General features: G+C 40.4%; 1 protein-coding gene across 1 annotated transcript in view; it reads right to left on the minus strand.

Moving 5' to 3' along the window:
- Positions 1-23,370, minus strand: part of LOC126412272 (nonsense-mediated mRNA decay factor SMG5) — a 288,147-nt gene that overhangs the window by 218,491 nt on the left and 46,286 nt on the right. Inside the window, exons 3-4 of the mRNA XM_050081780.1 lie at positions 17,214-17,376; positions 846-1,006 (exon numbers count right to left, since the gene is read on the minus strand). Coding sequence (XP_049937737.1) covers positions 846-1,006; positions 17,214-17,376 — 324 coding nt within the window. The remainder of the gene's footprint in view (positions 1-845; positions 1,007-17,213; positions 17,377-23,370) is intronic.

Consider the following 23,370-nt stretch of genomic DNA (forward strand, 5'->3'; position numbering starts at 1 on the left):
AAGCATATTGTGCACCCTAGTTTTCTTAGGCACATAAGAATCTGTGATGTTTAACTCACATCAGGTGTTCTATAAAGATTCCGGGGGGAGAAGTTGCAAACCCATGTGCTGTCGACAGAAGTACAGTTAGTCATTGGGCATGGAGGGTGAGGTCATCAGAAGGCAGTTTGGTGGAGTTCCACAATTTGCGGTGATTGGCGAGACCTACCTCGGTTGTCATACATGACACACCTGACCTAGCCCTCTCAGACTTCCACTTGTTTGGGCCATTAAAAGTGCCATTCGTGGAAGACATTTTAAGGACAATGAGGAGATGATTCACACAGTCAAGCACCAGGACAAGGATTGATACCAACAGGGCATACATGCCCTCGTTTCGTGCTGGAGGAAGGCCACAGAACGAGATGGGAGATTATATGCAAAAATAGGGTGCGTACATAAAACACCATTCTCTTGCGTGTGTAATTCTCATTATGTTCAATAAAGAACTGTTGAAGGAAAAAAGTGCAGTGCATTACTTTCTGGGCAACCCTCGTATGTTGGTGTCCAAACATATTTACAGTGTACAGCACACCCTCTTTCCAAATCTCTCCTCTTGTTAGAATTTCATTACTAATTTCTCTCCCACACCATCGCGCTGTGTCTCCTATGACCTAGAGGCCTTCCCTACTTTATACCCAAAAGTTCTGTTTCCTAAACCCCACGCCTCTGTTTTGTCACAGGAATCCAATTTGTTTGGAAGATGATGTGTGTGAACAGAGCAATCTGCTTCACACGAGAACTTTTACTTGAATCTTAAATTTGATAAATAATATGATTTTTAAAAATATTTCCATTAGTTATACCTGCAGATAATATCTTGACGGAAGTTCCAAATGCAAATGCCAAGGCTCCAGCTCGGTACTGTACCTACTCAGATCTCCCAAGTACACGAGGCAGCGGTGTGCCGCCTGTCTCGCCCACTCTTTCGCTTCTGCTGTGATTTCAGGAGGTGGTGACATTGTACCTGGAGCAAAAATAAAACTATGCTGACAATGCAGAGTCTCTTGTTCCAAACACACACACACACACACACACACACACACACACACACACACACACGCATTATGTGGGTAAAATGATTAGAAAATCTTTCAACGGAATAGCCAAGAAGAGTTAGTCTTCTGCATTTTAATATCTACAATCAAACCACATTGCGCATGGTTTGTGCAAAAGCACAATCAAATCATACACAGTTTTAAGATGAAAACCTGTTACATCAATAAAATAATAATCACTCTAATATATAAAGCAGCTGAACATGTCTTACACATACTCTGAAGGATAGGCCTATGAGGATCCTGTATCCTCCTACCGGAAGTCAATATATTTGCTATTTTTTGGGACGTATGTCGTACGTTTATCGATTAGCTTCATCAAAGATTAAATACAATGTTACTGCAGCTACTGCTGTTTAAGTCAAGTCCAGAATTTTAGAGTAACTGTTGCCCCTTGACAATGCATTCTGATATGAGTAACTGTTGTTGTTCGGGGGCACACACTTGGGTGTGGTAGACTAGCAGTTCAGTAAAGATTGTGTGTGTGTGTGTGTGTGTGTGTGTGTGTGTGTGTGTGTGCGCGCGTGTGTACCATCATCTTACATGCTCATTAAGTATGTTTTTGGTGTAATTATACACACTGTGCTCTAACAGTCAGTGTGAAGCAATTACCATTACATTGTGGGATGTTATTAAAGTGAAATCTATTTAAAAATGTTTGAAATGAGGAATGGTTTTCAATCAATCCCATCACTGTCTGCTCCCTAAAAGTTAGCAGGGGAAAAAAAACACCACATTAGCTCCTAGGAGTGGAGGGAGGTGTGACATCATTACAACTGCACGCCTACAGGTCGTGTTATATATACGGAGACCTGTGACATCGCATCCTGTAACAATCTTCAGACCTGAAACTCCATTGCCAGCATCAACATATGAATTTAGAATTTTCAGTGGTATCTCATTTTTCCAAACAACTTTGGATAGGAAACAAAATACAGATGAATTGTTCCCTTGATTATAAATTGCCTGTGCAGTATACGCATTTGAATAACGATGGCGAGTCTAATCAGAAATGGTGATGTCATTAACAGAGATGACAGTGTTAATCAGGATAGTGTTGAATGGAAGTAGTTAATGAAGCAGGGCTAGTTAACGTAATTCGAAGTGTAGACACAACTGAAAATGAAGGTTCAAATTTGAATGTCGACAATGAGTCGCAAGAGGCAGTGACAGCTGTGTTGATAATGTACAAAGGGAGGATGTGTTAATGCAATTTTAACATAAAATACCAATGCAACTTTGTTCAAAAAACTAGATGATGATAATCATGGTTTGAACAAAAAACTTGATGAGCGTAGTCAAAAACCGGATCCAGATTAGAACAAAAAACTCAATGATCACAGTCAAAAATCGAAAATAGATTGGATCAAAAGGTAGTAGATATTCGAAATGAAATTTACAAAAGAATGCAGTGAATCACTCGACATGAGACCATCCGAATTCATGCGCAAGATTAAGACAAATTGTCAACAGAGAGAAGAACATGCAACTAATATAGTGGCTCAGATAAACTCTCAACAAGAAACCATAAACAAGCTTTACTGGACAGTGAAGCAATGAATAATGTGGTAGTTCATATTAAAAATACACGTGAACAAAATAAAAAGGCAGTTATTAAAGCAGTATCAGGTATGCAAGCACAGAACTCCAATATGGAATCAAAAGTACACGAACTGGGAGAACCAATAAAGAACATAAAAATTTGTAACAAGCTTGCTGATACGAACTTAATCTGACAGATAATACAAACGCTCGTGCAAGAAAATCGTGGCACGAGTTGTTGCACAAGTATTATTGTCGATTATTTGTTTGGTCAAGGACAGTTTAAGGAGTTTGACCCACACAAAAATTACAAACAGTTCACTTCATGAAACATTTTATAGCTGCTTTTGCACGAATTGAGAATGAGTCAGTTTGGTGTAAAACACGAGTACAGGAAACCGTGCATCTGATTAACATACTAAATTTGCAGACTTCAAAAATAGGTTTCTCAGCAAGTATCGGTTGTGACAGAAACAACAGTGCTTCAAAGAGAAATTATTTTCAATGCACAACTGCCATGTAACAAAGGGTCAATGCATAATGTTCTTCAAAAACATTGGGAATGAATTAGTATCTGGATGGACCTATCAGCAATGATGATCTGATTATAATTTTGATGGAGCATTTGCTGTGGAATTCACCCTTCAGTTCCTGAAAACATTTCTAGATTTCTCAAACACGATAGTATACACAGACCGAGTACATGTTTCATCCTGAGGGAGCTTCGAATACCAAGGAAGCTAATTAACTAGGTGAAGATGTGTTCAGCCAAGACAAAAGCCAAGGTGCAGCAACACCAGGGAGAGCTATCCAAGAAATTCAACACCAGACAAGTGTGAGACAAGATGATACCATTGCAACGTTGCTTTTCATTTTCATCCTGGAGAAAGTAATTTCGGAAATCAAAGGAGAACACAGAGGGGTGAAGCTAAAGGGAAGAACACAGTTATTGGGATATGCAGAAGAAACCGTGGAGTCAAAGGAAAGATGGCAGAAATCATACATGACTTAGTAAGGAATGCCAATGAGACAGGAGTGAGGATTAGTATGGAGAAGACTGAAACGGTATAAGTATCCAGAGAAGAGCCTAATAATGCCCCATACAAGCTGGAATATGGAACATAGCCAGAGTCAAAATTTTTAAATACCTTGGCACCTGGTTCAAAAGGCACAATAACTTGAAACAAGAAATTAATCAATGTATTGTTAATGCGCCTAAAACTTAATCTGAAGCAGATAATGTCATCAAAAAATCTATCAGTTAAGACCAAACTTAAAGCTTATAATGCAGTGATAGTGCTGGTATATTTATATGGAGCAGAAACCTTACGCACCATGAAAAAAAAGATGAAGAGAACTTGTTGGTCTTTGAATGGAAAATCATGAGAAATATGTTTCGATCAATCTACAAAGAGAAAACACCTGGAGGCATAGAAAGAACACCGAACCTGTTTGATCAAACGAAAAAATTTAACATCGTGCAGAAAATGAAAGCGCAGAGCATAAGCCTGGCTGTGCACATTGGCAGGAAGCCAGGGACATGCCGGACCAAAGCTGTGCTTATGTGAAAATCTGATGGAACATGTCCAATTGGAAGACCAAGGAAGCAATGTAAGCATGAACTGAAGAAGCATCTTCAGTGACTGGGTGTCCATGAGAAGGGGATCCAAAGTGAAAAAATCTTCGTCTACTGGAGGAACAATGTAAAGCCAGCACATGGTCTTCAGGGTCCACGATTGCCGATATGTATGTATGTTTTTATTAGCAGTGGAAAATAAGAAGACAGTTAGTTTCGTGAATGTTCAACGATTTTGACAAGCTCTTACGAGTTGCTGATCGTTTGAAAGAGACTGACAATGAAGGAATATCCAGTGAATCAGATCAAGGCACAACATGTTGCAATCAACATTTTCAGTGATGCAATGCAACATGGCAAGATAATTGGGGGTGCCCATTGTGGAGTCAACAAAAGACTATCGAATTCGATACAATAACATACAAAGGGATGAACACTCATGGAATTACATGCTCAATGATAATTGTTCTTCAACTGACAAAGAGGAGGAAAAATGATTTGAAAGATAAAGCCGACATGTAATCGAAGACAGAAAATTTCGGGATCATTCGTTGCTCTGAGATACTGATTGACAGACACCGACAAAACGAGCAAACACTGGTAAATTAAATTTACTTTTGGTTGAGACCTGCTCCAGAAACATGCGAACAATTTAATGGGTCATCTCTGCAAATTCAAATGACTAAATGAGATATATTAAAGCTGAACTACTAACAGAAGATGTACAAACTACAGATGATGTATTTATTTCAGTGACTGAACTTAGTAGTCCCAGATTCCTAAAGTGATTTTACATCTATATACTCTGCAAGCCTTCATATGGTGCGTGGTGGAGGGTACCAAGTGCCACTATTAGTCATTTTCCTTCCTGTACCACTCACAAATAGAGCAAGGAAAAAATTACTATCTATATGCCTCCATATGAGCCCTAATTTCTCATATCTTTTCTTCACGGTCCTTACACAAAATGTATGTTGGCGGGCATAGAATCATTTAAAGTCAGCTTCAAATGCTGGTTCTCTAAATTCTCTCAAAAATATTTCTTGAAAAGGAAGTCACCTTCCCTCCAGGGATTCCCATTTGACTCCCGGAAGCATCTCTGTAACACTGGGTGAAGATATGCACAGCTACATATGTGCTTGTTTTTGGATAGTAAGGACACTCAATGGCAAGGTTATCAGCATGCTTACAGATATTAAAAAATACAAATATGGATAAAAGGGGTTAATAGCACTGGCATTTTCACTCACCTACTCACTCATTCCTATCAAACACGCATTGATCCACACAATCACTCCAAATCATATGCTGTAAAACAAAGGAAAATAGTGAAAGGTACTAAACCTGGGAAGAAAACAGCAGGAAAATGACAGAGGAGCTAAACCAATGGCATAGGGATATGTGACTGGCTGACCACTTACAAAAAATGTGGGTGAGCCAGTCAACTATTAACACAATAGGAACATCTCCCTAAAATTTTGGAAACAAGTTAGACAAATCATAAAACCTTAAAAGGTTCACCACATTTGTTTGAATGTCACTTAAAACAGAGGGCAGATCTGCCAGCAAATCTGCCACTGGCCTCTGTTCCGAAAATAAAACAGTCTAGTAAAATACGACACACAGTGATCTGTACACCACAAGCGCCACACATTGAAGGGTCATCGCACCAGAGCAAGAAACCATGCGTCAAGAGGATTGTGGCCCATGTGAAGATTAGTAAGAACAACCTCAACCTGCCTTTGCGGCTGAGTGGAGGCACGATACAACCACTTAATGGGCTGTACTAGGTGCAGCTTATTACCTGTCATTTCCAGCCACTCATCTTCCCGTTGATGCATGAATCTTTATCTCAACAGCAAGAAGATAATATGCAGAGGGGTGGCACACCAAAATAACTGAGGAACATGACACACTTCCTTGACTGCTACATCTGCCATTTTGTTCCCCACAATACCCACGTGCCCTGGTACTCAGCAGATAGATGACACCTTCTCCAACCTTTATAGTTGGAGGAGGGTGTCCTGGATATTCTGGATTATTTTATCTGCTAGGTATAAGTGTTGTAGAGATTGAAGGGCACTCAGAGAATTGGAACAGAAAAGAAATTTAGCACTTGAAGCGGAGGTCATCTGCTCTAGTGACTGCAAGATTGCACATAACTCCATGTTGAAGGCAGTAAACTCTAGAGGCAGTCAGGTTATGAGGACACGATCAGGCACAACAACAGAGCAACCAATGATGTCCTCCTGTTTTGACCCATCCGTAAAGACAGCAGTGTAAAGTAGAAGTGCTCATTTAAAATGTCATAAAATAATGTATTAAAAAGATACGCAGTAGTGAAATCCCTTCTGTACTGCACCTAACCTAAAATTACTTTGGGCCTCTGCAATAACCATGGTGGTAGGCAGTTAAAACACACACACACACACACACACACACACACACACACACACACACACACACCTCAAACAGCTTTGTTGGTTGTGGACGACTGTTTGAAAAGGCATTCCGAACAACACCAACAGTATGGCATGCAGGTGAAGTTGGTGCTGAGAGGAACGTACTTATAGTGTCAAAAATCTTCAGCTAACAAGGCCTCGGTGACTTGTATATATACATAGTCTAGCCGTGAATGCACAAAAGCCATATAAAACTGGAGCAGCTACGGCCAATCTGCTCTCCAAAACCTGTGGCTAAGGCACTTTATGACATTTTCTGGGTTCTGGTTTCAGGTCTCTCAGGTGTGATAACCAGGACAGTTTGGAGCCAAAAATGAGGCCCATGAACATCACTGAGCTTTTGAAATGTAGACTGGCTTACCTCATATGCAAGTCAGGTAAAGCAAAAAAGAATGAGAATGACTAAAATAAAAACACAAGGTACTGAAACTTGAAGTCCTAGAACGAGAAATCATCCGAAACATACATGGGCCACCAAAAAATACAGAGGTATGGAAATTGAGAAGCAATGAAGAAGTTTATCGCAACATAGAAAACATAAATGAAACATTACGAAAGAAGTGACTGCTATTTTTTTGACACTTGTACACAATGAACAGCAACAGGTTAACTAAACAGATTTTTAAATATCTTTGGGACAATAGCCTGGATTCAAGAAGTTAGGAAAGATTTGGAAAGAAATGACATAAGTGAAAAAGATGCAACAGAAAGAAAGATTTTCAAGAGGAAAGTGTTAAAACTGGAAGGATTCCAAGGTACGAGGGAGAAGAAGACTGGGTCAAAATGGTCCGAGGAGAGAAAAAGGGCACATAGTGAAAAGATGAAAGAATACTGGAGGAAAAAGAAAGAACAACAAAGAAGGAAGCACTGAAATTGGTGCGTGGTCCTTAAGATGATCCAAATGAAGAAAGAAAGAAAGAAAGAAAAAGAAAACTACACATTTATCTGCAGAAAACTGAAAACCCATCTTTGCAGCCCACTCTTCTAACCTCCGTAGTTGCAACAATGGAGGAGGAACAGAAAACAGCAAAATCATCCACAAATAAGGAGGATTGTATAGGTCTCCTTACCATACCTGTGATACTGTTTATGATTATGGCAAAGAGGGTAACAATTAAAAGATTGCCCTGAGGAATATCATTGTCCTGCTAAAAACAATCCAACAGCACATCACCAACACGGGACATAAAAAAAGCGTTTGGACAGGAAGGACAAAATGAAAATGAGGAGATGGCTAAAAGCCTCATTGATGGAGTTGCACGAGAATACTGTGTCTCCATGTAGTGCTATATGCCATACTGATATCAAAGAACATACCGAGACAGTGATGTATATGTATGAATGCCTGCTGAATAGCCGCCTCTTTGTGCAGCTACAGCTGTATCCTTCGATTTATACTTACAGCTTTGTGAAACAGCAGAGATACCAGTATATCCTGTAAACAATGTGCATTTAGTGACAGCAACTGATCATAAAAATTATACTGCTATTAGGCAGATGCACATTAGGTGCAAGATTTTTAGAAAGGTACTTTGATGTGACTGTACTGATTACTGACTCTTTAAGTGTGGACTGGATTTTTGGTAATGACTGGTTGACCAAATGAAGATGGACATTCATTTTGGAAGAGGATGCTTAAACATCTGTGATAACAATGACAAATTGGAGGTTAATTTTGTCAGAGAAGAAGAAGAACCTTCCATAGTGTCAGGATTAGGATTATCAAGAACAGCTTAGACGATGGAACCGAAACGGCAGTTTACACGAAGGATGCTGTGGTCACAGAAGAAATTCGGGAGCAAGTCAAAAATTCAAGAAATTTAGTAATTTGTCCAAATCCTACAAGGAAGAACTGCAAGAAGTTTTATGTATGCAAGCAGAGGAATTTTCAAATAATTCTGGATTTATGGTAGGACATCAATGTCAAATGATGGTATGGCTGCACAAATGGTTGAAAATGAAATTGTATCCAGCAATCCGGTACATACACTAACACTAGTTAACAAATTTAAACATTTTTCCGGAATCTGGTTTGTAAATGGGTGGATTTGCCTAATTTGGGGTGCTGAATACACGGGTAAAATCAGTTTTTCTCTATGATGTTACATTTCCTAGATACACAGCAGAATAAAAAATGGTAATAGTGAAAATTGACACAATTAAGAAAAACAAAAATACACATTCACAATGTTTGAAATCAATACTATTTTGTCTGTATATACGGGCATGATGCCAATAAAAGGTCCAAATTAGTTCAGAAGATATTTTCACCGTTAATCGTCTTTGGTTTTTGAAAAATGCGAAGATGGAGCTCTTCTTTTGTTTGCCGTTTCATCACACCCCCTGTCAAGACTCCAGCAGTAGTCACCCATCATTGAAGGGTTCCAATGGTCTTGGTAACAGAGTTCCATGGTAAGAATGTCTTGGTGAAAGCGTTCACCATGCTCATCACTTACGGCTCCCTAACTTTCCGCGAAGAAATCAAGGTGAGAATGTAAAAAGTGAATTTTAAGCAACATTCTATGCCCCATGTTCTTATAGTTGTCTAAAAACATAATTCACAATAGTAACATAGTTTTTGTCTTTTCTGTTGCCCTTCACAATTGCTTTAAAAGAAGACCAAGCAGCTAATTGGATATCTGGGAGTTTGGTATCAAAGGTTGGATCTTATAGCAATTTTCTTATTTGTGATCCAACAATTATACCCTCTTTCAGCTCACTTAATTTGGGAAACTTTTCTTTTAGGTGATTGAAGGCCTCACCTTCTTTATCCAAAGCTTCTACAAAGTTCTTGATAAGGCCCAACTTGAAATGAAGGGGAGGCAAAATGATTTTATCAGGCTCAACCAACAGAGTATTGATCACATTTACATTTCCAGGAACATATGACTTCCTTATAGACCATTCCTTGACTGTATAGTGGTTCTTGGTGTCACAGATGTCCCAAAGGCACAAAAAGCAGCAGTATTTCATGAATCCAGCCTGTAAACCTGTAAGAAGTGCAACAACTTTTAAATCACAGCAAAGCTGCAATTCATGATCCTTATATTTGATTGCCTCAAGCAGCAAAGCGATGGTTTCACAAGTTTCTTTCATGTCTACTGTGTAAGCAAAAGGTAAAGATGGAAATGCATTGCCATCATTCAGTAGCACTGCTTTCAAGCTGGTTTTACTGGAGTCAATAAATAGTCGCCACTCCTGTGGATTATGTTGTACACCTACATCTACATCTACATCTACATTGATACTCCGCAAGCCACCCAACGGTGTGTGGCGGATGGCACTTTACGTGCCACTGTCATTACCTCCCTTTCCTGTTCCAGTCGCGTATGGTTCGCGGGAAGAACGACTGTCTGAAAGCCTCCGTGCGCGCTCTAATCTCTCTAATTTTACATTCGTGATCTCCTCGGGAAGTATAAGTAGGGGGAAGCAATATATTCGATACCTCATCCAGAAACGCACCCTCTCGAAACCTGCCGAGCAAGCTACACCGCGATGCAGAGCGCCTCTCTTGCAGAGTCTGCCACTCGAGTTTATTAAACATCTCCGTAACGCTATCACGGTTACCAAATAACCCAGTGACGAAACGCGCCGCTCTTCTTTGGATCTTCTCTATCTCCTCCGTCAACCCGACCTGGTACGGATCCCACACTGATGAGCAATACTCAAGTATAGGTCGAACGAGTGTTTTGTAAGCCACCTCCTTTGTTGATGGACTACATTTTCTAAGCACTCTCCCAATGAATCTCAACCTGGTACCCGCCTTACCAACAATTAGTTTTATATGATCATTCCACTTCAAATCGTTCCGTACGCATACTCCCAGATATTTTACAGAAGTAACTGCTACCAGTGTTTGTTCCGCTATCATATAATCATACAATAAAGGATCCTTCTTTCTATGTATTCGCAATACATTACATTTGTCTATGTTAAGGGTCAGTTGCCACTCCCTGCACCAAGTGCCTATCCGCTGCAGATCTTCCTGTATTTCGCTACAATTTTCTAATGCAGCAACTTCTCTGTATACTACAGCATCATCCGCGAAAAGCCGCATGGAACTTCCGACACTATCTACTAAGTCATTTATATATATTGTGAAAAGCAATGGTCCCATAACACTCCCCTGTGGCACGCCAGAGGTTACTTTAACGTCTGTAGACGTCTCTCCATTGATAACAACATGCTGTGTTCTGTTTGCTAAGAACTCTTCAATCCAGCCACACAGCTGGTCTGATATTCCGTAGGCTCTTACTTTGTTTATCAGGCAACAGTGCGGAACTGTATCGAACGCCTTCCGGAAGTCAAGAAAAATAGCATCTACCTGGGAGCCTGTATCTAATATTTTCTGGGTCTCATGAACAAATAAGGCGAGTTGGGTCTCACACGATCGCTGTTTCAGGAATCCATGTTGATTCCTACATAGTAGATTCTGGGTTTCCAGAAATGACACGATACGCGAGCAAAAAACATGTTCTAAAATTCTACAAGAGATCGACGTAAGAGATATAGGTCTATAGTTTTGCGCATCTGCTCGACGACCCTTCTTGAAGACTGGGACTATCTGTGCTCTTTTCCAATCATTTGGAACCCTCCGTTCCTCTAGAGACTTGCGGTACACGGCTGTTAGAAGGGGGGCAAGTTCTTTCGCGTACTCTGTGTAGAATCGAATTGGTATCCCGTCAGGTCCAGTGGACTTTCCTCTATTGAGTGATTCCAGTTGCTTTTCTATTCCTTGGACACTTATTTCGATGTCAGCCATTTTTTCGTTTGTGCGAGGATTTAGAGAAGGAACTGCAGTGCGGTCTTCCTCTGTGAAACAGCTTTGGAAAAAGGTGTTTAGTATTTCAGCTTTACGCGTGTCATCCTCTGTTTCAATGCCATCATCATCCCGTAGTGTCTGCATATGCTGTTTCGAGCCACTTACTGATTTAACGTAAGACCAGAACTTCCTAGGATTTTCTGTCAAGTCGGTACATAGAATTTTACTTTCGAATTCAATGAACGCTTCACGCATAGCCCTCCTTACGCTAACTTTGACATCGTTTAGCTTCTGTTTGTCTGCATTATCATTGACGTCTCTACATACAAACATTGAATTCTGCATATTGAAATACTGAACGAAGGAAGCACCTCTTGATCTGAAACAGGAAATTTTTGTCCCTGGAGCTAGAAGGTTCCACTGTTGCAGTCTCGACCCCAAGAGTTCAGCTTGCTGTTTCGAAAGTTTTAGATGGCGAACCAAATTGTTCAATTCCTTTTGATTAAAGAGCTGAGGCAAAGTGTCATAATATTGAAGACAGTACTCTTCTATATGTTCAATACTTTCTGATTCACTTGACATGGTATCTGGTTCTGTGGCTTTCAAGTTACAGACAGGAAAAGGCAACCCCTTATCATGGGGCACAGGCAAATGCACTGACAATACATTCGGAAACTGTATTTTATGTCTAGTTTTGCTTGAATGTCCCAGAATATTTGTAAGAGAGAAGTAACAGTCTGAATAATGGTCATTAGGCTCACACCACACCATCGGAACAGCAAACGGCATGGTTCGGTATTTTCCTTTCAACTACTTGGTTAAGTTTGCAGTACAGGTTATGCAGGCAATGTGAGGTGCAAAATTTTTATCTTGATCACCAACAGGACAATCAAAATACAATTTATATGCCTTCTTAACCAAATCAGTGATTGGTTTTCTTTGGGCTTTTCCAGTGAATTTCCCACACACATAACAAAAGTTGTTGGGGTGGTTTAGACAGCAACGAGATTTACTAGTTGCCATTTTTCTTAGAGTGAATTCTAAACAGAAAAATTTGCACTATCTTTCACAGGAAACACACTTAACATTTACTGATGATTTGTAGATCTTCTAGCTCTCCTATGGAAACAAAAAACAAACAATTGAACATCAAAACAGAAGAACAGCAAAACGTGAAATACTGAATACGAAAAATAAAAAGCCTTTAAAAACTCAAAAATGATACATGCTAGAACATTTTGAGAGGTATATTCAGATTCTACACACCAAAATAATAATAGTTGATGTATCACATCCCAAATGCAAAATTGCTGTTGACTAGTGTAATTAAAAAAAAAGAAGACAACTACGTTGGACTAATCACGTCACTCAGCCTCAGCGAGATCTATCTTAATAATTTGGACGTGACAAATATTATTGGAAGTTGGAACTGGAGGCAAGAAATTGAAAGTTAATGCATTCTTGCACAACAGAAGATGCTACAACTTCAAGCAGATTACATTCGGTTTAAACATTTCATTAGCAGCATTTGTTTGACCTTTGGACGTGACTCTTGGGGAGAAGCTTTTGCAGAATGTAACAGTGTTTGTCAGTGATATTTTGACTGTATCCATGTCATGGCAGGAGCACAAAAATACACTAAATAAAGATTTAACAACATTTAAATCTGCTGCAGTGACACTCATTCTGAAAAATTTTAAATTTGCAAGAAGATGCAATTCATGAGACATGCCATCTTGTCTGCAGGACTGAGCCTGATCTGAAGAAATTAGGAGCAATTCAAAATTTTTCACTACCAACCTGTAAAAACCAACTTTAATCATATTTCAGTTTTTGTGGATACTACAAGCATTTTCTTAAAAGTGTATGGCTTGTTACTGCTTGCTTTACTGCAATTAACTAGGAAGAATTCAGTTTGCACTTGGGAACTGGCCAAGAGGAAGCGTTAGATGATATCAAGAAGCAATTCTTAGAAGCTCCACTACTGCACCAGCAGACCTTGATATATCATTCTATCTTGAGAGAGACACTACAGTATCTGGACTTGGGAGCCACTTTATATCAACTACTCAGTGAAAATGATCAGGAACAACGTCATATGATCACGTTCGCAAGTCAAGTTTTGTCAGTGTGGGAAAGGAAATATTGTTAGACAGAGCACGAAGCACTTGCGATTTTTTAAGGCTTTGACTAGTACTGCTATTTTATGGTTGGGCAGCCCAGCATTGCTCAAACAAATTATAGGGCATTATCCCTTCTCCTTCAGTGCAAATTAATACATATACGACTTGCTAGATGGGTCATCACCCTCCAGGGATTCAGCTGTGATATCCAGTAAATTCCTGATGGAATAAATGTGGTGCCTGATGCTTTCTCACATCTTCTGCAATATTTAAAAGATGTTTGTACTGAGATCCCATGTGTCAGAGAAGAGAGATCAAGGTTAATTTTATAAGAGGTATGTATGGAGAGTCAAAAATTCATACTTCTCTATGTAATATCAAAGCAGAGCAAGAAGCAGATGAGATATTAAAAATGATCAAAACAATGTATCAATATGAAACAGAAACTAAAATTCAATAATATTACTTAATTTATGGCGACATCTTGTATTGTAGCACAGACTTAAAACTAGGAATTGTGGAGACTTTGCAAGCCAAAACACAATATTGAAAATATGATTAAATAGCATCCCACTTAGGTAACGAATGGACATCAATTACTTCCAATATGATGGACATAGAGGAATTATGGTCAAAGTTTAAAGGGATTGTAAATGATGCTCTGGAGAAATATGTGCGAAGCAAGTGGATTAATGGCGAGGAATCGGACACTTTTGGATTCTCAGTTCAAAAAAGAACACCCGAACGACAGAAGGCAAAAGCTAGCAGAAATTAGTGTGCCTTTAAAAAGATAATGTGCAAAGCATAAAAAAACTATCACAAGCATACCTTAGTCAAAGGTCTTGCTGAGAACTTGAGAAAATTCTAGTCTCACGTGAAATCACTAAGTGGGTTGGAGGCTTTCTATCCAGTAACTCACTGGCCTGTCTGGTGTGGCTACAGAAGACAGCAAAGGAACAGTTGAAGTTTTATATTTCATGTTTAAGAGTGTTAGGATCCTCACCACGTCAGATTAAAAAACGACATCAAAGCAATTCAATGGCAGGCTGGCAGGTTCGACCAACACGCAAGTATAACAGAGGTGCTTTGTGAACTCAAGTGGAAATCCGTAGGGGGAAGACAATGTCCTTTTCGTGGACAACTATTTAGAAAGTTTAGAGAATCGGCATTTGAAGCCAATTGCAGAACAATTCTTCTGCCGCAAACATATATTTTGCATAGAAATCACACAGAAAAGATAACAGAAATTAGGGCTTGTAAAGAAGCTTATACAGCTGTTTTCCCTCACTTATTCTGGAGTGAAGCAGGAAAGAAAACGACTAATAGCACTACAAGGTACCTTGCACCAAGCACCACATGGCGGTTTGTGGAGTATGTATGTGGGTGTAGAAATATACCCTTATCAGTTTTGGACGTTTTGGTCCAGAGGAATGCTTACAACAAATTGAGAAACAAGTGATCTTTGGTAACATCTTGGCGAGTACAAAAAAATTATAAGATAATGTGACTTATGTCAGGATACCAAGGTGTCTACAATCTAAAGACCATTCAACCAAACTATTTGATAATGGACTGCAATTTCATTCTAAAGTGTGTAACTCATTGACTGATGAAGAAAAGATCCATCACAATGCTGTGTGTACATATCACCCAGCAATAAATAACAGTTATCATGATCCAACTCCTAAAACATTTTTGTAAAGTATATATCAATTACCACAATCCATAAGGTAACACTGTGCAAATTCTGAATGCCAGCATATACACTGCCAAGCCCTGCAGTGTAATGCAGACAGACAGTACTTGGCCGAACTACCACGATTTGTGTTTGAAAATCTTCCCTATAGGAATATATATAAAAACAAAGATGAGGTGACTTACCGAACAAAAGCGCTGGCAGGTCGATAGACACACAAACAAACACAAACACACACACAAAATTCAAGCTTTCGCAACAAACTGTTGCCTCATCAGGAAAGAGGGAAGGAGAGGGGAAGACGAAAGGAAGTGGGTTTTAAGGGAGAGGGTAAGGAGTCATTCCAATCCCGGGAGCGGAAAGACTTACCTTAGGGGGAAAAAAGGACAGGTATACACTCGCACACACGCACATATCCATCCACACATACAGACACAAGCAGACATATTTAAAGTGTCTTTAAAGTGTCTTTAAATATGTCTGCTTGTGTCTGTATGTGTGGATGGATATGTGCGTGTGTGCGAGTGTATACCTGTCCTTTTTTCCCCCTAAGGTAAGTCTTTCCGCTCCCGGGATTGGAATGACTCCTTACCCTCTCCCTTAAAACCCACTTCCTTTCGTCTTCCCCTCTCCTTCCCTCTTTCCTGATGAGGCAACAGTTTGTTGCGAAAGCTTGAATTTTGTGTGTGTGTTTGTGTTTGTTTGTGTGTCTATCGACCTGCCAGCGCTTTTGTTCGGTAAGTCACCTCATCTTTGTTTTTATATATATTTTTTCCCACGTGGAATGTTTCCTTCCATTATATTGATTCCCTATAGGAATGTTAGATATGTCATATCTCTCACAATGTGATTTCCACACGGCAGGATCATTTAAGAAGGTGCTGGGATGCAAGTGGTTTGAATATGATTAGCAGTGTACCAGTTTCCCATTCAATGACTGCATACACATTCCAGCAACCCACATTACGCAGGACTCACCAAACTTCCCATCCATACTACAATTGACTACGAAATAGCAGAAACTATGTGGAATAGTGGGACTTCCCGTTTTGTAATTTTTGTTCCAATACACAACAATTTATAACAACCAGTTCTTTTCTCATTCCTCACATCTGACTAAAAAACTGAAGAGATGGAAAGGGAAAGTACACAGACACATCAATGAGACATCCGTACAATTTAACTCCGAAATGATGAGCAGTGCAGCAGGTATAAATTCTGAGACAGTTTGTAAACTACTGCACAGCAGAAATCATACTGATGAGGGAACGAAAAGTGTGATTTCTTTCCTTAAGTATATCTTTGCCGCTTTTGTACTGTTCCATGATAAAGGTTCTTTCTGGGTGCTTCTATCATCTAAGTAATCCATAGTTTAGGAAGAACACAACTTTCATTTAAAGCAATATGTTTTTAACCCTTTCACGCATAGTGTAGCTGTTCAGCTATAGACTTCATTTCTTCGATGTATCCTATACTGAGCAACATTTTGTGACACATTCGTTATGTAGTTAAGTGTATACACACTACTGCAGCTGCTAAGCTGCTACTAGGTCTTCATAGCGATCATAAATGGCAGAATGAACAGAAACAGTTCGACAATCAGCTGTGAGGATGTACTGCCGTGCATGTGTTTTGGCAGAAAGTAGACACTTTTTTTTGTATTTGTGCACCAATTTGTGGGTTTGAAAATTACTTTTTTATTTTGAAAACGTAAGTAGATATGGTGTAGACAGTTAATTCAGGTGTCTTTACAATAGATTTGAAATTGGGTCTGTTTCTGCATTTGTAGCGATTGTCAACAATAATGCTTTGTTAATTTAATTAAAAAAATTTTTCAATATTTTTTTCGTAATGTAGGCACTATAAACTAAACATGGCGATTTTTACAGCATGAAATAAAAAATCATGCATTTAAGGGTTAAAAGGTTGGTACACATGCACTATAGGTAACCTACCTTGCAGATGTAATGTGTTGTCCAATATTGCTGGAAAATCAACTATGCTCCGAAGATCCATGTCATAATCTACTTGCAAACGGAAGAGTACATGTAGATAGTATCCAGTAGCAGAACTCAAATGCATCAGAATTTTCGCTCTATCAGATGGGCTCCATTTTTCCTTAGCAAAAAGAACATCTCAATTAGATTAATCAGTTTTTCCTACTAATGAGTATACATTATATTTATCAGAAATTATGTATACACTGTATGAAATAATGTATAACAACGGAAAGCCCAGGTTGGAATATCAACAATGAAGAAAAGGATGGATCTTTACTTACTATAAGGATGATACTTTGAGTTGCAGACAGGCACAAAAAAAAAAAGACTGTTACAAGTTAGTTTGCAGCCAAAGCCTTCTTCAGAAAAGAAAGGAAAACACACACAAATGAACACAAGCTGTCACACCTCATGCACACATGACCACTATTGCTGGCCGCTCTAGCCAGACTCACATTCACACAAGCATGCATCCATCACGCTGACGCGTGGGATGTGACCTGCGCCTAGCACTGAGGCGAGGACATTTTGGAAGTGAACTGGTGGCACAGTTAAGTGTCCCGATCCGTGCTCTGGCACAGGAGCCTGCCAGCTGGGAAAAAAAAAGCGGGACGACGGGCAATTCATTAGGGAACAGCGGTGTGGGAGACAACTATTGAGGGAATGGATCAGGCGGTGAGGTCTCAATCTTCAAATATGCATACATAGGAACTGCCAATGATGCCTTGTATTGCAAATTGTACTTGTGTGATTGACGAGTTTGCAATGGTGGGCTCTCCAACTATGAGTGACCCACCAATGCTGGCACAGTCAGCAGGCAGGGATGGTGTTGGTTGGTGAGTCGACACTCCAAACCCCATGGAGTATCAACTACCATAGCTGGCACCCACAAAGGTTTTGGTCCACAGGAAAATGCCCAGACCACTGAATTTGGAGGGTATCATCCACTGTGTTGGATCATGGGTTTTGAGGGCTGTCGTGGCAGGAGGAGGAGGAGGAGGAGAGTATGTGGTTGTCACCTACTGAGGAGCTCTGGCAGTCATGGACGTGGGTGGTCCTGTACACCTACAGACACTGCGCATGCTGGTGCCGTGGTGGATATGCTCACTGATTTCAACATTTGTTGTTTAAATGTACACACCATTCGCTCCACATCGTCATTGGTGCAGGGGCGAAAAGGCGGGCTGAACAGGTGTTTAATGCCATTGGCATTGCAGAACTATTCAAAGGCTGTCGTCACAAATTGGGGTACACTGTCAGACACAAGGGTGCGGGGAAGCCCTTTGATGGAAAGAATTTGGGCAAGTGCAACGAGTTTGATGGTCATAGTGATGGACGCTATGCTAATCACGTAGGGGTTGTCAGATTAAGCATCCGTGACAATGAGCCACATAGAGCCCAAAGAGGGACCAGCAAAGTCCAGCTGAATGCGGTCCCATGGGCAAAGGGGGGGGGGGGGGGGCACAGGAGCAGCAGCTTGATGTTGGACACACACCAAATAACTGCACACCATAGCCTCCACGTCTTTGTTCAGTCAAGGCCAGTAGGCATATCGGCTAACAAGGGCTCTCATCTGTGACATACCTCAGTGTCCACAATGGAGGAGTTCCAAGATATGAGGGTGTAAGGTAGTTGGGATGACATTGCGGTGCCTATTCCCCTCCAAAACCAGCATGAGAACATCGGAGACACAAACAAATGGTGTGAAAGATGGGCGCAGGCACAGAGTTCTGGATTATCTGATTTGGAAAAAAAAGTGGGCCTCCCACGTAGTACATGACACACCGTAAGACAAGATCACGGCACATTGACGTTCTACATTAGTGTGGATACTGGAAGAGCTCCTGTTGGTCAAATGCTGGGTCTGATCCTAAGAGTACATGAGAGAGTTCATCCGTGTTTGCATATTGCATAGTAGGCTTGTACTTAATGGTGTAATTGTAAGAACTAAGGAAAACAGCCCAACTCTGGAGCCTCTGAGCCGTCCCCTCTGTAACCCAAGAAGAGCACAACCAACAGTTTGTGGTCAGTAATGAGGGTAAATTCAGTCTCAAAGAGATACATATGGAATTTCTTAATGGCAAATATCACCCCTAAAGTCTCTTTCTCGATCTGTGAGTAATTTCTTTGGGTAGGCATTGTCTTCAGTGTATAAATGATGGGTTGCTCAGTACCATCATTGTTGCAGTCCGACCGCACTGCACAAATGCTGTAGGGAGAAGTGTCATCAGCCAGCACAAGGGACACGATGCAGTAAAGGGTGTAAGGCAGGGTGCTGAGTGTAACGTGTGCTTCAGCTGGATGAAAGAGCGCTCACAGGCAGCCAACTGCCGAACGGAATGCTCTTTTTCTGCAACTCGTTGTGTGGGTTCATAAAATATGCTGCTTGGTGGAGGAACATAGAATAATAATTCACCTTACCTAAAAAGCCCGCAGCCCCTGTAGGTTTTAGGAATATGAGAGTGAATCAATAGCCAAAACAGTGCAGTCAGTGGGCTGAATCCCTTCTTTGTTGAGCAAGTGTCCGAGGTATTCCACTTGCTCTTGGAAAAGAAACCTGACATTTGTATAGGCGGCATTTGAGCCCTGCGTCACACAATGTAATAAAGAGGGTGCAGAGGTGGAGCAGGTGGTCTTGGCGCTTAGCACTCGTAATAATTGAGTCGTCTAGATAATGCATACAAGGGGGAATGGAAATAGTTAACTGTTCGAGGTAACTCTGTAAGACTGTCAGAGTGGGAGAGATCCCAAAGGGCAAATGCTCATATTTGTACAAGCCAAAGTCAATACTGATGACCATAATGTGGGATCTGCAAATAAGCATTGGTCAGGTCAATCTTAGAAAAATATTCACTGGTGACACGGGCATTGATTGTTGACCCAAAATCTCCAGAGAGCCGGAGGTAGCCATTTGGCTTCTCAACCGCTACCTGTGGTGTAGCCCAAGCATTAGTTTTGACAAGTTCAATTACCCCAGCTTCATGAAGGCAATTGAGTTCAAGCTCAACCGCCGTCCATAGAAAGACCAGAAGCAGATGTGCCGAACAGAAACAGGACACTGCATCTGTATGTACATAAATATGCACCTCGAAATTGGTATTGCATCCCAGACTAGGTTTGACAGATTCAAAAGAGGGCCAGAAATGTTGCAGTTGTATACGCAGACGAGAAAAAAAAAATCTATGTTTTTTGCGGATGTGCCGGTTAAAAATACACATTTTCTCTGGTGAAAATATACTATTTCCTGGGTCAAAATAAGCCACACGCCTGATGAAAGCACATATTTTCTCTGTTAAGTGACAATATACTTCCCATAGGAGCAGTGAAACTTAGTAATCCTTTGACTGGTGACTGTTTTATGCGCAGGTATAGAACTTCCCAACATTATGGAAACAAAACACAGAAAAAAGTGCACATTTTGAAAAGATCTTTGCTGTGTGGCACCATTTAAAATGCATATTTTTGTATTTTGAAGAGATCCAAACAAATTCCATCAAATACAGCAATGTAGCTTCTGAAGCACTGAAGTTGAGATTGAACGTGTTTTTATCAGCCAACCATAGCTCATGTCATGTGATCTCGCCATCCAACGACAGCAGATATTACAGGCATAGGACTCGTGATGTTGTCAGCCAATAACAACATCTTTGTTAAGCAGTGTGAGCACACAAATAGGATAAGTCAATAGTTTAAATTAACAAAGTATAACTACAAGAAAAGCTAAGCTTTCACTTATAATATTAGTTGTCAAAAATTGTTTGCTGTTTTTCCGAGTGTGTGGTTAGGCAGGATCCTAAGTGCACAGCTTAAACTGCAGCAGCTGAAAATTTCAGACAAGCACAATTACAAATTTCACTGCTGTTAATGAACATTTCATGGGTTACCTGGATAAATACGTGTTCCGTACAGCACTTCGACTTTTCCATAGACAAGCCAATTACATGAGCAATTGCTCAAGAACTCAGTTTGCACATTTCGTTAAAAGGATAATTATACTTGTTGCCATTGTTACTGAATAATTTGTAATCTATGAAATAACCAAAATAAATATGAAAGACAAACTTTGAAACTTGGTCTTTTTTTAGCACGTTTTACCCTTACAGATATATTAAACACAAATGTGCCAGTAGAATTTTAAACACTGGCATAAATGACTGGTCTTCTGGGCCTGAATTTTCTCTAAGTGGCTGGTCTTCAGCGTTAAGTTGGAATGAGTGTCTAACATTCCGTGATTTAAGAAATTCATCACATGCAACATAATTTATTTCGCGTAAAAGGAAATTTACTTTGAAAGTAATGCTTCTCAAATCACCATTCACAACTTTTCCAGCAAACTGTTAGAAATGTAAACAGTTGTGACATCATGCTCATCAAAATGAGGCTCACAAGAAAGACGCATCAAAAGTAGTTTGTTGTTAAAAAGAATTGCATAGTCTGAAACATTTTGATGTCAACAGACACTTGTTTATGCAGTGTGTTTTGTTGTTGTAAATGGTGCGTTTTCTTTGCAAATAAATTTTTATTTTGGTGTTATTCTATGTAACCTACTTGTAAGCTGCCGCAGTTGTGAACTGACTTCTGAGGGGAATGGAGCTGTCAACTTATGCAACCAACTTGCAGGAGGACAGGTCAATGCTGGGTAGCCCAGACGAGCATACATTGTGAGGTTCACCAGGGAAACTGTTGCTTCTGTGTCTGCTTGGAAACAAACATCCTAATTTAGAGTCACAAGATCAATAAACAACTTGGTATCAGGTGGACTGTCCTAGGGAAGAATGGCCTGGAGTTCACAGACCATACCTTTCTGCAAGTGGTGAGTGAGGCTGAACAGATTGCACGCTGGTACATCGTGAAACATTCAAGACAAGATGGGAGCCTCCACTGCTTATGCTGACATGGTTTGAGTGGCTGCTCAGAGCCTACTGACACCTTTGAAAGTGGTGAACCACGACACTGTCATTGGGAAATGGACATACGAGAATTTTGACCCCTTGATGGAGGATGAACCACAGCTATCTGGGGATAAGCCCTAAGGCGTTCATTTGCTTCTTGTGAAATTTCGAAAGAATCTGCCATTTTAAAAATATCGTCCAAAAAAGGATCGTCCAGCTTGGGGACGCAGTTTGTACTTCCACATCGGGAGCCAATTGGATCACCACACCACGAATCAAGGAATCCACATATGAGGTTTTGCAAGACGCAATTGAAATCACATGAACTCGGTCCTTGCAAATCTGTCTCCCACGAGTGGTATGACTGACCTGGTTGCTTGTGGTATTTATGGAACTTAAGGCACAATGTGACAACACAGAATCATTGTGAATAATAGTTTGACAGCAATGAACACATCTCCTCGAACATGAGGCAATCGGATTTGAGATGGGAGCCAGCTTCTTTAGTAGCAAAAAGTCTTTGGGGAAGCCCGAGAAATGAATAGTGACCACTGGAGAGAGCAACATCAGAAACCCAAACAGCAGCAAAGTGCTGTATCAGCCATTGCAAATACATGTCCTAACATTCCCTGGTGTCGTTAAACAGCACAAACAGGGGTGGACAGGACTCCACCTGGGAAACGACCACAGAATGAACAGGCTGTGAATCCTGCACCTGCAAGCATTGTGATAAAAGGTGATTTTCCTGATGTAGTACGTTGGTTTGCTGTTGGAACTGCTGTTGCAATTACTGCTGCACGACAAGCTGTTGCTGTTACTGTTTCACAAGTTGCACGAATTTTGCATTCATAAGATGCCATTAACATTTTATCTTTTCGCCAATAATGGCAACCGTAATTGCAGCACTGGCAGGAGACGCTGGTCGAGCAGCCGAGGGTGTCGACGGTGTCACCGAGAAGCACAAAAGATAACAATGGCGATGGACGAACAAGACAACATGACAGAACAACAAGTATGAAGTGGAAACCAAATCATGAGTCTTAGACATACCAATAGCAAGAACCAAACAATGCTGTGTATAATGAATAAATGAGAGTGCAGTTGGAACACGACTGAGGTCCTCGACCCTATGCTGCGAGCATGGCCACGGGCATCAATGGGCTGACATGTGGCGCGTGGCCCGTGCCCAGCGATGAGGTCATGGCAACAGTGATCATAAA

Source organism: Schistocerca serialis, chromosome 7, assembly GCF_023864345.2.
Source record: "Schistocerca serialis cubense isolate TAMUIC-IGC-003099 chromosome 7, iqSchSeri2.2, whole genome shotgun sequence".
Taxonomy (NCBI): Eukaryota; Metazoa; Arthropoda; class Insecta; order Orthoptera; family Acrididae; genus Schistocerca; species Schistocerca serialis.